General features: G+C 31.6%; 1 protein-coding gene across 3 annotated transcripts in view; it reads left to right on the top strand.

The window, feature by feature from the left end:
- Window positions 1–14,381, top strand: part of Smr (nuclear receptor corepressor smrter) — a 336,086-nt gene that overhangs the window by 290,516 nt on the left and 31,189 nt on the right. For all 3 annotated transcript variants that reach the window (XM_075363021.1, XM_075363020.1, XM_075363022.1), the window contains 4 exons: window positions 6,076–6,369; window positions 7,390–7,688; window positions 10,764–10,926; window positions 12,895–13,178. In XM_075363021.1, the coding sequence (XP_075219136.1) occupies window positions 6,076–6,369; window positions 7,390–7,688; window positions 10,764–10,926; window positions 12,895–13,178 (1,040 nt within the window). The remainder of the gene's footprint in view (window positions 1–6,075; window positions 6,370–7,389; window positions 7,689–10,763; window positions 10,927–12,894; window positions 13,179–14,381) is intronic.

Below are 14,381 nucleotides of genomic sequence, written 5' to 3'. Positions count from 1 at the left end.
TTTTTATTTATATGTTACATACGATTTATAATTTTACGTTGAAAGATCCCGCTTTACGTCATTTTTCGTGCGACTAGCAGAAAGAAATTACCTGATTTTAATTCGGGAACCGTAACTATACTGTACTGTAGTGTCGGGAACTATACTATACGAATGAAAAAAATAAAATCTTAATAAATTTATGCCCCTAATATCCGATAGCCGACCCAGTAATAACAAATTTAGGATATTTCTTCTGGCAGAGAAAACACTCTTATTTTACGAATATTTATTTATTCTTTTATGATAGAAATTCGTGTGCATTTTGTATTACATTTCTTGTGTTCGGTAAATTAATTATAAATTATTTCATTAACATAATACAGTAAAACCTCCCCATAAATGAATCTGATGTAACAGAGTAAGAAATCCGTTTTGAAGAGATTTCCGTCATGCAGATGTTCATTAAAACTGGAGATAATTTATAGTCCTTTGGAATGAATTATATGAATATAAAATGAGGTTAGACAACGATGTACGTTCGAATTATTTCGGAAACGTATCTGCTGTATATGGACTGCATTATTCGCTAGTTTTTAGAAACTAAAATTGAAATAGGTTATTTTTAGAGAATGCGTATTACGAGTATATTGTTTACTGTTTAAATTTTGACTTATCATTTACCATTGTGTAGCGAGAGCTGTTTTTATTCACAGATTTTTCACAAATATAAAACACTTACTTCTATTCTCAACTTTTATATTTCACTTGAAAGTTACGCTTAAAAAATATAAAAAAAAGATCTTCCTTTAAAAAATAACACAAACTAATACTGATTTTAAAATAAAATAATTAAGTATTGTATTCAAACTTTAAAAGGATGTCGAACAACCAAAACGCGACTAGAACAACAATAAACGCCGACGACAAAATGAAAATTATCGCTGCTTCCAATCACGGTGCTCATAGCACTGAATAAACTATTCTCAATTTATATGTATAGAAATTCTAAGAAACGATTAACATGTTGACAGAATACAACACGTGGATTGTTTACATAAGCTGTCGCCCGCTACCGTACTTTATTAAGGACCGTAGGCTAACCGGAACGGAAAGCAAGAACAGCGAGAGATTTATGTATCTTCCTACTAATCGCAGAATCTGGAAAAAAAACCCTTTCTGCTGTGTAATTATTTATTACCTCGGGCAGGTAATTATTTAATGGCGATTATATTTTTTTGTTTTATTTACGGACGTTGTTGTGTATCGCGTTCCGATCCTTTCGACCAGATTGAAAAGATTTAACCCACCGGGTTGGCCTAGTGGTGAACGCGTCATCCCAAATCAGCCGATTTGGAAGTCGAGAGTTCCAGCGTTCAAGTCCTAGTAAAGTCAGTTATTTTTACACGGATTTGAATACTAGATCGTGGATACCGGTGTTCTTTGGTGGCCGGGTTTCAATCGACCACACATCTCAGGAACGGTCGAACTGAGACTGTGCAAGACTACACTTCATTTACTCTCATACATATCATCCTCATTCATCCTCGGAAGTATTATGTGAACGGTAATTACCGGAGGCTAAACAGGAAAAAGAAAGATTGAAAAGATTTACCTGGGCTGACCTTGGGAGACTAACCGCGTACGTGCTTCTTTCTCCCGGCGTGATTCCGCTTCAGTCTGTCCCCTGATGTCCTTTCGGTGCTAATGCCTTCGGGCCTAGCAGGAATACGTCTTTTGGGGGCCCTAGTATTTGGAGGATGCAATGCACTCCCTTCGCCGGAGGGAGTCGCATGTGCCGACAGTGACTTAATTGTAAGATCTAGCAAATGAGGGTGGATGGTTGGTGAAACTAGTACTTTTTCACTCGGACTGTCTTATCACCGCATCTCGGCTGTGTTCAGATCGGGTCGGATTCCAGTTCGTGGTAGCGGTCGATCTTCATTCTTCTTTTCTTCTTTAGCCTGCGTTTCTGTAAAACCGGCTGTAAATATTTACCAACCGCAAACTTTAAATTATTCCCTGGCCCTGAAAAGGGCACTAAAGGAAAAGTGCAGGCATCTTCTCTCTTCCGTCGGGCGACTGCTGAGCTTTTTCTTTCGCAATCTTCTCTGTCCGTCGGCGGTCTTCTTCACCTTCTTAGGTTAGGAAAGAGGATGGCCGCTTTTTACAAATGATATAATAAAGTTCGCGTTCGCGAGGGGGAGCGACCGTCGCATTATTTCTTATTTCAAATTTTTCCATTTAGTAAGAAGCTTTCAAGAAATCTCGAGTAGGCTAATTGGGAGAACCGTAGCCTTATATTAGAAAGATGAAGCCATAAAAGTGACGATGAAACTTGCGCTAAACAATTATGTCATCTATCCATTTATTATTTTACAGATCATAGTTTGTGTACAATCTATTTTTTATTCACTTTATTTGATTACAGTCTACTTCTTTTTATTTCCTTTCCTTTCTGTCTTATGGGATAAATTTAATACGCGAAATTAAAAGCAAAATCCATGTTTCTTTTCCGTTTTCGTATTACAGAGTTTTCCGTCTTGAAGTGATTAATTTCTGTTAAAATAAATCGGGACTTGGGAAACTGTACATTTTGAGGCGGTTTCAGTTTTTAAGAGGTTCAGTTTTGCGTAAGTTCACTATCGTATTTAACGATCGTTCAAAATATGAAGAAATGCAAATTTTCTACTTTATTGATTCTGTCGCCTATATACTTCCTCGAAAAGTAGATACGCTTCCTCTGTCGAGTCGAAAAGTGTATACGATGTATCGGCTCACAGCATAACTTTATCTCTTTACGGTATCTTTCCCGATCTTTTTTTAAGATTGTGATGCGTATTAAACACCGAGATACAAGAGGCATCGGGTCCCTCTTACTTTTAAGAGTAATGATTCTTCATACGGCCGAACGGCCGTACGGTGAACAGATCGAAGACATCATCTTTAGGACTAAATATCAGCTGCAATTCGGCGGGCTCATTACGCTTACATGTAACAGTATATTCGGCTTAACGAAGAGCCGACAAGAAATTACATCACCGCTAATTTTCCCCAGTAACCTTGACGTTCGATGTTTGTTATTCTTTAGAATTGTCAGGGGGTTTACAGGAGTAAACTGTAATTCATATCAGGTATATAATCGTTAGGGTTACGGCTCGATGTGTGCTAATTCAACTTTCACATTAATTAATATAGTAATCGTTTGAGAAAAAAAATTGTTTTTATTAATGTGAACGATTTTTCTTCCCTATAAAATACGAGTATGTTTTGATCACTGTAATATATTTAATTTTTTTTTTACTTTGTGACGGTCGGATCGTCTCTATGATTACAGACGGGAGCAAAATTTTTGTTGTAAGTTTTATTCTTAAGCCGACAAGGCATTAATTTTTATTATCGTTTACTACTCGTGCTTTCTCAAGTACAGTTCCACTGTGTATATATGAGTAAAGAAAATTTATTTTGAGGGATTTGCAATTTGAGATACGTTTTTACTTTGAATTCCAGAAAATTCATTTTAAGTCTTGCAGTATCGATGGGGAATGAAGATCCAGAACGACCGCTTAAAATTTTAGGGAAACTTAGTGTTAGTAGCGAAAAATTAATCAAATCGCTCATTTAAGTAGGTTTAACCGTTATTGATGATTTTAAATTTAGAAAGTTTATTATTTTATTAATTCAAGTGTCGGTTCATCAAGAGAATATTTCGTCAGATTTTTTTTAGTGGCTCTTTCCGGGTTCAAAGCTGACCCGGATACGAACCAAAAGCTGCTTCGTTTCGGTTTGACCGATGTATTTCATTGCATTTAAACATTTTGTAATTTAAAAAAATGCGGAATATATATTTTTTATTAGATTTATTTTTAGTTTTCCATTGATCACAGACTCGTTAAAATTTCTTATACGAGTATTGTTAATACTTATTCGGATGTAGATGCAACAAATTCTTTTAAAATATTTTTAAAAGATTTGCACTACGTGTAGTATTATGACCACTTCCAAAAGAGAGCTCGGAATTTTATCCCTTCCTTTTGTATCATGATCTGTACAAAATTTAGTCGGTCGACGCTGAGCCCCTCTCCTTGAATAATTTATCGGATCTAAGAATGTAGGTCTCGATCGGAATGAATGTTTAGTGAAAAATAAGATTTCTTGGAAACCTTTCTTTTAATTTTTTATAATTATTAAACCGTTAATGTGGCGTTTAAATAATTTTAAATTATAATCCGTAGTTTGAAATTTTATTTTTGAACGTCTACGTCTCTACATTTTATATATCGTAGTACTCCGAATTTAGATCTTTGATGAATATTACCTTATTAGTTTTATGAAAAATAATCAGATGAAAAAGTATTTCCGTTGATTTTTATGAAATAAAATATCGTTTTATTATTTATAATTTAATAAGAATTTTTTTTTTGAGTCGACGAAATTGCCCGATTAAAAAAAGAAGATATCTAAATTAAATTATTAAATGAACTTACCGATGAAAATTTAATCAATTATTTTTTTTAATCAAATTTTACTTATATTTTTAGCGTTAAATTTCGTTGTATATGAGCGACACAGTTGGAGAATTTTCAACTTCTTAATGAAGTTAACGATCGCTTTAATTGACTTATTAATACAATACACTTAATTTATGGAGTGGCGATTGGGTTACTACTCCGCGCTTCAACCGTTGCTTAATTTTTGTTAACGGAATTAAATATTTTTTTTAATGCTTTAAAAATTTGACCTGATTATGGTTCTAAAAAGATTAAACTAATATTAGGTAGGTTTATATTTTAAATGCGTTATTACCTAACGCCTAAAATTGACTGTTTACTGTTGTAAATCGTGTAAAATGTTTTATACGAAGATGAAATGAGACGATTCTTTTCATTTTACTGTTTGTTTTTTTTTCTCAAGAACCGTATGGTAAAAAGATAAACGATTCCATTTAAATACGTCGTACGAATTGGAAATGTTTAATTTTAGTGCGCGTTGGCTTGTTTTTACTTGTAATAATTAAACAGAATCCAAGCCCTAATGAATTCTCAGAGCTGAGGAATCGAGGTAAAGTTTTTTAAGCGGCTTCACTTTTAATCGAAAAAAAGTCAGTGATATGTCCATTTAATTTACGTTTTCTTTACTATTAATCTCTGAATTATTTAATTGCTCAGTGAAATCTGTATATAAACCAAATTTCGAGTTTTTTTATTCATAGACTCATTTTTCAGTCAAAGATTTATGATAAAATAACTCGTAAGAATAGTTTACTTCTAAACTTTAATGTTTCTTTACTCAAGATTTTATTAATTGATTATTTAAAAATAAATTTTATGAAATTATATCACACAATTCTGAATATTTTTAACGATATCTCTGGCTTAATTTTTTTTTTTTAGATATAGGCTTTAGAGTTGTTTCTATATGATTTTTTATATACACGTTGAACTTGCATCGCTTTTAGTTTTGAGGTATCTTTAATATTATGAATAAAAAGAGGTTTTTACTCGAAAATACGATATCTCACTATTTTGTTTCATGTCCGTGCAAAATGAATCTTAACGCGATGTGTGGTATCTTAATTTTTTTTAATCCATGTGTACTACATTTGTAGATCGTTGAAAAAGTATTCTTGTGACGTCTACGAGCTAAAGGTGGTTTTATAAACAAAATTGGCAGGTATAGAACAATTTCTATATCTGCCAATTTTGTTGCTGTCCCCCAGGAGATTGGGATGCCTTTACTATGAGTGACATAAGAAGCCGACAGAGAATGGGTTCAAGAATCATAAAGGAACAACCTCACTTGTTTTCAAAATAGTATAGCATGTTGAATTATATCATGCAGAGCTATAAACTACTGGTTCAGACTCCATTGTATGTGTGTTGGTGATGGTCAGATGTTTTTATAATAGTGGAAATAACATGAAAAAAGTATGGATAGTTGATGTTTGATATTGATGAAGGAGAATACTGAAAGATATGATTTATTATTTTTAAACTACAAAAAAAATTTGTGGCTTGAAATGTAAGTTCTTTGTAACAATTTATATTTGTTGATAATCTTATTTTCTTAATTGATTGTTCTTTCAATTTTTTGTAGGTGGAGAGAAAGGAACTCTTCATCCGTGTGCTGTTTGTAAAGGTGATTCCTTATCGTCAAGAGCTTTACCGCGTTCACACGCACAGCAATACGGTTTACGCGAGGAAGAAGTCGCTCCAGGGGCTCGAGTTTGCAATTTATGTCGTTGCAAAGCAGTGAGATCGCGATACATTCAGTGTCCGCTGCCTACTTGTCCCAATGCGAAGAGTCATCGGGTTAAACGTTTACGTCCTCTGCCTTACAAATGGGCTGAAGTTCCACATCATGTTAAGGAGCCAATAATTGCAGAATTCCGTAAGTTTGTCCGATTATCTTATAAAATTAATGTATGCATTAGTAGTACTCTGTGACTAAAAATGTTAATGTGATTATTAGAAAACCTCATATGACTTGCAAATACTTGGCTTTAAGAGAATTTCATTGAATTTTGACCTAAATTATACTACCTTCATATGTAGTAAAAAATTACTATAAGTTATGTTATGAGGTGTGTGAACAGTCCTATTACAGCACACAGTATTAAATGACTTATTAAATAAAATAAATACTACAAAACATTTGGACTAAATCTTTGTTCAAATGTATGGTAAAGTATGAAAATAAACTGAACAATTTAATAGAACGGAATTTTTTTATACATATATTGTAATAGTAAAATATAATGTTTGATAACGATATCAGTTTAAATTCTCTACTGTGCAGTGCATGATAAAAGAAGAAATTAAGAAAACATTATTTATTTTATAAAGATAAAAGAGATGTTTTATGATCAAAGAAACATCTTTTTAACAAAACAAAATTGAATTGTGTGTTCTTAATATTTTGTAAATCTGATTATTAATGGAGTAATTCGTATTGTTTCATCCTGCATAAAAAAAAATCATTTATGATCAAACTGCAACCAACAATGACTGCTTCTGAGAGTTTGAACTGGAAATATATAAAGTAAATCTGTGTAAAGTATCATCAGTGAAAAACCCCTATAATTGTTTATAATAAATATAATAATTTACACACTTTTTATTAATTGAAAATTATTCTCTAATCATTAATTGCCTATAGTGTACCGTTACCTATCCAAAGAAGAATTACACCAGGCATTTTTTTAACTTCATTGATCAAAGGGATCGTACAATCAAGTATAACTTTTGTTGCCAACATTTCTCCCATACTTTGTGAGGATATTATCTTGGATAATTTATTATCTAAGGTATTACCTCTTGGATATCATGAAACCTTTGAATTGTAAAAGTATGTAATATACTGTTTTCTCTGAGATAAATAAACTTTTATTATTATTATTATTTGTTTCAGAAATTCCTCCAAACGTAACAAAATGCTGTTCAGCATGTTTTAATCGAATCTCAAGAAGATTAACACCTGCAGAAGAAGGTAATGCTGGTCTTGGCTTAGGTGGCACTGGTGGACAGCTTCTGCGTTGGACAGAAGAAGAAACTGAAGCTTTGAAACGAGGTATTCGAGAACATGGGACTCGTTGGTCAGAAGTAAGTCATGTTGTAGGACCAACAAAATCTCAACATCAGTGCAAAAACTTTTATTTTAATTATCGAAAGAAACTTGGCTTAGATCAGCTGCTGCAAGAATATAATAAGGTAAAATTTAATTACGGGTAGTCATCTTACAGTACTTTTATTTTATCTTGCGATGTTTTTTATGTGTATGTTTTTACATATTGCTGGTAATTCATTATTTTATTATTACATAGTATAAACATTTACATAATTTCTTGTTATAAATGTTATGATTTATTCTGTTTTATTAAAATTTGTATTTTGACTGTTGATAATCTTTTTGTTTTTATTTCCTGAGTAGAATACTTTTATAAATGTTTATATCCATTTTTTGAAAAGTTTAAGACTGTGTTTTGTTCCAGAGAAATTTTGTAATGTATGTATGGCCCAGTATTTCGCTGTTCTATTTTCAATTTCTAAAACTATCTGTGTACAAATTATGTGCGTGTGTACAAATTATTAATCAAATTACCTATACTGCTTTTTTAGAGCATTTCTTTTTTCTTATCACAAGTACTTTTTCAGTACATTGTGTGTGCTCTTTCATCAAATGATTATGTTAATTGATTAAAACAGTTTTTAAATTTAGATTTTTTTCAGTCAAAAATTAAAACTGGTTACAACAAAAATACTGCCATTAATACTATGCAATGCTGGAATTGAGAACTGTGGAATTTATTAGTTTTTAAATTATTTAATGTACTTATTCTTTTTCTCCATTGATCATTTTTTTATCTTCTTTGTTCATTTATTACATCATTAATACTTTTTATTTTATGTAATCTTTCAAGAATTTGGGTCTTAAATTTCATTAATTATTTGTCTTTATTCTGCTGTTATGATGTGATTCAGTAAATTATTTAAATTGAATTTATTTAAAAAGTAAATTTGAAAAATTAATACTTAATAAAAATAAGTTAATATTCATAATCTTCTTCTAGCATTTTTTTTTCTTCAAGCATTAGACCTTTCTTTGTGCACTCCTTTGATTATTGATCTATCCATTGCTTCTTTGGCTGGTCAGTATTTCTTTCCCCTTGGACTTGAAGTTAACAATTTGTTTAGGCATACATTCATCATTCATCTGCAAAATATATTTTAGTAATTTACTCTCAACAGGTTTTGAGTTAAAATCATAAATATTCAATCATTTCTCTATGTCATTATTTTTAATCGTTTTTTTTTTTAGAAATGCCCACCACTGATCTTAGGAGCTTCATTCTCATTGCCTGAACAGTGTTTTTGTCTTTCAAGGTTAATGTCCACATTTCATTTCTGCAGTAATAGCCGTAGTCTAGTTAAACTTTAATAGCCTTTCCTCGCATTGTTTAATAGTGTTTGCTGTATGTTTCCACACATCCTACTGAATAATTCAATTTTTGTGTTTATGTCCGCTTCTGAATCATACTATACCTCACTTCCCAAAAATACGGATTTATTTACATGTCGAATCAGCACATCATTCAACACTGATTTACAAGTAAGTGGATGTGACACCTCAAAGAGACTGATATTTCAAAATTATATTTTAATTGTCTTTTGCAGTTCATACTTCACTATAAAGTGTATTCATTGTCTGCTAAAATGACCAGATCTTCAGCATATATCAGTATTACAATAAATGTTTGTTCCTCCAAGTTGACATTTATTGCTAACACATGAGGTGATTTTTCAGTCTGTTACAGTATTGTCTATGTATATTATAGATTGTATAGTTATATACAATAATAATAATAATTTTTAAGAAGACATTGCATCTGTGTTAAACACCATTATTTGGCCTATGTGATAAAACCTCCCTAGTCTCAGTAGGATGACAAATATCTGTCCCATAATAAATATTTTTTAATATATTTATATGCTTCAGGACATTTCTTGAATCTCACATTTTCCATTATTTATTTCTGTTCGCCCCAGAAAAAGCTTTTACATGGTTAACAAATAGTCTTATTCCATTTTCTTTCCTATAATTTATTTTAAGACAAAAATGTTATCTACATAAGATATTCCTTTTCTAAAGCTTACTTCCTCTTCCATTAATATACTTTCTGCTTGTTGATTTCAAACATGAATTTAGCACTTAACATATATTTTTTATCCTACATTTAATAGGCTGATCACATTAAAATTATTGTAATCATTCATGTTTATTTTCGGGAATAATGTAACAATTAACGCCATCTTTCAGTCAGATGGAATTCTCTGTAAACAGACATTCAAAATTTGTGGAAGTCTCTGAATCACTTCTGACAGTGCATATTTGAAAATCTTAATCTGCAAATTATCTCCTCCCAGGAACTCCTTGTAACTTCATCCAGATCTATTTTGTCAATATCATGCTGTGTTGTCAACTGTGATGATTCCCTTACAACACAATACTTTGGTTCATCCATTTACCATTATTCTTTATAAAATTTCAGCCTTTTACTTTTGAAATGCCTAAAAAAGCTTGCAACTGTTTCAACAAGTAGCTACTGGAACACCTTAATAAGTTTTTACGATGTCCTTGACTTCAATATTAAAAATTAATGTTAATAAATTATTATTATTATTAATAATAAATTAATTAAATAAATCTTGTTGAAGTAAAAATAGATTAATAAGTTTGAAATATATATTTTTATGTGCTTGCAGGCACAATGTATATACAATATAAATCATATCTTTTCAGAGTATAGTGAAACTTTTTGCTGATTTGAAACCTAATATGATATTAATAAAATCTGTTCAACAAACTTTTAAATTATGGCATTTTAAATAAACGTGCCGCCAAATTTTCTAAAGTTGTCTTTTTCCATCTGTTACAATAAGGATTTAAACATTTTAAACAAAGAATGCAGGTTGTCTGCTTTTTACAACAAAGTTATAATCTTATTATCTTCTCCTGAACTTAAACCATATAAAAAAATTTCCTTATTAGTGTTTACTTATCTTTGAAGTATGATTGTAGTAGGTCATTTACCAAAGCCCTTTTGCTGTCAAGTGCAAACTTTTTTCCCTTTTCTTTATCTACACTCACATAATACTTCCGTATAGGAAACTGATAGAAATAAATAATATTCCTTGTAATTGAGGTTTCATCTTATATTAATCAATAGAAGGTTTGTCATTAAACTGATGTTTATTATCACAGAATTAAAATTTTTCTGTTAATAGGAACATTTGGGTGAAGAGAGAAAGCCAACAGTAACTGATGAAGAAGAGTCTGGATCGAGCACTTCTAGTTGTGATGAGATGATTAGTGTTGTTGCTGTTGGTGATAGTGATACAGCTAGTGCTGCATCACCTCATCCACAAGGCATTCAGCCTTCAGATAGAGGTAATAGAAGTTTTATTATAGTGTGCACTTTTTTTGTGAGGCATAATTAACAGAGAAACTTTTAAAAGTATATGCAAACAAAGTCATGCTTGATATTTACTTTGTAAGGATATCCATTGCAAACAGAACTGATTAGCCTCTCCTTTTTGCTATATTTCTTAACACTGTCTCCATTATTTTTTGACACTAATTAGGACTTGTTTAAAACAGTGAATGAATAATTTGTTGATCTAGTCAGCAATACCTCGTGAACAAACAGCTACACCAGCGTACTTACATTCTTTAAAGTGTTTATTCAATTTTCAACTGCCATATATTCCTTCCTCTCATATAGATGAAGATTTTATGTTAGTAAATTCTAGTTTAACCATGCTTCTTAAAATGAAAATAATGTTCATAAATTGAAAAAATGAAATTATATTTAGTTTCATGTTTTTCTCATATATTTTGTCCAGAAGAAATCCATAGAGGGGATCCGATGAAAATAAATTGTTGCACTGCTGGACTAGTGTGAGCATGATAAGCGACAAAAATGACAGCCTTCAATTCCTTGCAGCATAATTGCCCTGTGCACGGGTAGGGGAAGCAAGGTAATGCATTGGGCTACTCCTCATTTTGTCTACAGTAATGAAAAAAGTTCTTATTTTTTTAATCCAAAGGAGTGCAAGACTCTGTGTGAAGTTTGGTAGTTCATTGAGGTCAAGCCCTTAAACTGTGGCATTGGCTTTACAATCTGCTGTTTAGAAAAAATTGCTGCCAATAACTCCAAATAATTCTCAGATTCTACTAAATTGTGAAAATCATTTGAAGCTGTCAAAGATGTCAACCGATGGTTTAGCACTGGTTGTTTGAAATAATTTTTCAACTGAACTATACTTTAGTGCTAAAGAGCAATATTACTCAAAAAGAGTATGTCATTTATCTTGACCGGTTTTAATCTTTCTAGTGTTACAATTATTAGACTATTTTTTTATTTTATCATTTTCCTGGCAAGAAGTTTGACTTCATTAATGATAGATAGTGTTACTCCTTAATTTTACCTGACCAATTCAGTTTACTGTATCTTTTTTACTTTTTCTGTGAATATTATAGATTGTAATAGATTTGTGTAAAATAAACTCTAAATTTTGCATGTGCAATTTTTGTATTACCAGGCTATTTTTCACATTTATCTCTTGCACGATCAGAAGCTTAAAAATATTAATCATCCCCTTAACATTAGTTGGCAACCATCAGGGTTGTCTAGCCAAAACCCACAGAACTCAACTCAGGAAGAAGATATCAATGATGAAGGAAAATGTAGACATGGAGAAACAGATGAACTACTCACAAAGGAACTGTGAAACAAGACAAACAAAACCCCCTAGAAGAGGTATTTCTAAGCTTTTTTGGGTAGTGGATACTCATTGTGGCCACAAATCAAGGTATCTGATTGAGATGAGAGGAGCATATTCCTGTAAAATTTAATTAGGTACTGCAACACATCATAAATTAGTTAAAGTATGAAAATCAGTGAAAATAATATGGTTACTGGCTACTAGAACTCCTGTTTTCAGCCTGAATTTGATAAAATTCAAAAATATAATGCAAACTGAAACATGTAATTTCTACTTTTTAGATGCTATCATAGTATATCTACGTGGTAGCTATCAGTGCTTCGTGTGTTACATTTGGCAGCATTATAAGTACCAGTGTTTTGTAACATCAGATGACTAAATGGTCAAACAAATTAATCATCAGTCATGTTTAAGTCAGAACAGCCAAATCCCAGTCAGTTCATACATAACCAGGGATAAAGGTGCTTTCAGCAATTGTGGCAGTTCTTGGGTTGATGAGTTAACCAATTTGATAAAAATTTTAGTGTTGTGTTTATAAGATGTACTTGTTATTTTAATGAAGAAGTTGTTTTAATGTTATTTTTTATTTTTATTCTAAATAGTGTTTTTTAATTGTCTAATATCTTTTCAGCCAGTGAAAAAATCACATCAGTTGTGACAGGCCCTGTTGAGAAATCAGAAGGATTACTAGAAGGAAGTAGAATGGACCCAGAACCAGTTGTCGGTCCATTGGAAGGAGCAGTAACAGCTGTTTCATCAGTGGGTTCAGTTTCTGTGACACCAAGTATAACATCCAGCAATCCACAGTTATCTGCCTCCAGAAACTGTAGCGAAATGCTTTTAACTGAGGTCAGGCCTCCAACTGTCACCATCAATCCTGCTCCTTCTAAGGAAGATTATGATAGTTCAGCCACGGTGGGTTGTTTATCATTGTTATAGGTTTACTGTATAATGTACTTAATGTTACAGATATATTTACTATTTGGGCATATAACAGTAATAAATTATTATTTGTTGTCATATATAAATAAGACTACTATGTGATAATAAATTATAGAGACATTTTTTCAATTTTTATAAGGCAGTATATGTGGTGAAAATGTAAAATATTAATATTGATCCTGGCCTACTGATAATTTTCAGCAACCTGTTATGGTTCTTAGACTCAATTCTTAGCATGTGTATGTACATGGTCGTGTGTGCACCTTGCTCGTGCATGTACATATGCTTGGATCTGAATGAAGATTTGTCAGTTGAATGATAAATTTCCCTCCTGCTTAGGCTTAGTACACGAGACAGATTTCACCTGTTTTAATCTAATCAAATTTTGGACATGTTTTAATTCTGTTGTTTGCTAAACTTATTACAGTATTTTGAATAGCAAATGAAGTATTCTTTATTTTTTGAGTGAGGCAGATTAATATGTTATATGCCATCAATGTTAGAGATATATTGTGGTAGATTGCTATCTCATCATTCACTTTTGTGTTTCAACATGAGTTTGGGTGTATGAGTCCTACTTTAAGTAATAAATATCTAGAATATAAGCTCTTTCATTATAGACATAGCAAAAAAAATATATTTTGTATAGTAGGCCTGCATTATTTGAAAAAATAAATGCTGTGACCCTTTTTTGGGTACATTGTTCATGGTTAGAAGGAACAGTGTTTTTAGCGGTTTTGATGGCTTCATTACTCGTCAACCCCTTTGAGTAACAAAATAAATTTTATATGATTTTAAAGTACATAAAAAGTACTTACAGTAAAAGTATTTACAGCAGTTTTTTTGCTGTATTTCAGATTTTTGCCACCTGTCCCACTTGTGGTTTTTGGGCCCCAAAAATGAGACATTTTCAAAATCTTACAATTTGTCGGGCATTTTTTTTAATGAAGGACACTCTGTAACAGTTCAATTTTTTATTTATAAGTATTACTAGTACCTGAGATTTAAAAGGTAAAAAACAGGCCTGTTACCCTAACTCCTTCATTAGTTATTTTGTGCCCAAAATCTGAAAAAAAAAAAATTTGTAACATAACTTCAGTAAACATTACAAGATTTGGTTATGTAACAAAATAAATTTTGAGTACAGTAAGATGAAGTTCCATCTTTACTCTTTCC

This window comes from Lycorma delicatula, chromosome 4 (genome assembly GCF_047948215.1).
Source record: "Lycorma delicatula isolate Av1 chromosome 4, ASM4794821v1, whole genome shotgun sequence".
NCBI classification, from domain to species: Eukaryota; Metazoa; Arthropoda; class Insecta; order Hemiptera; family Fulgoridae; genus Lycorma; species Lycorma delicatula.
This window is presented reverse-complemented; position numbering and strand designations above follow the sequence as displayed.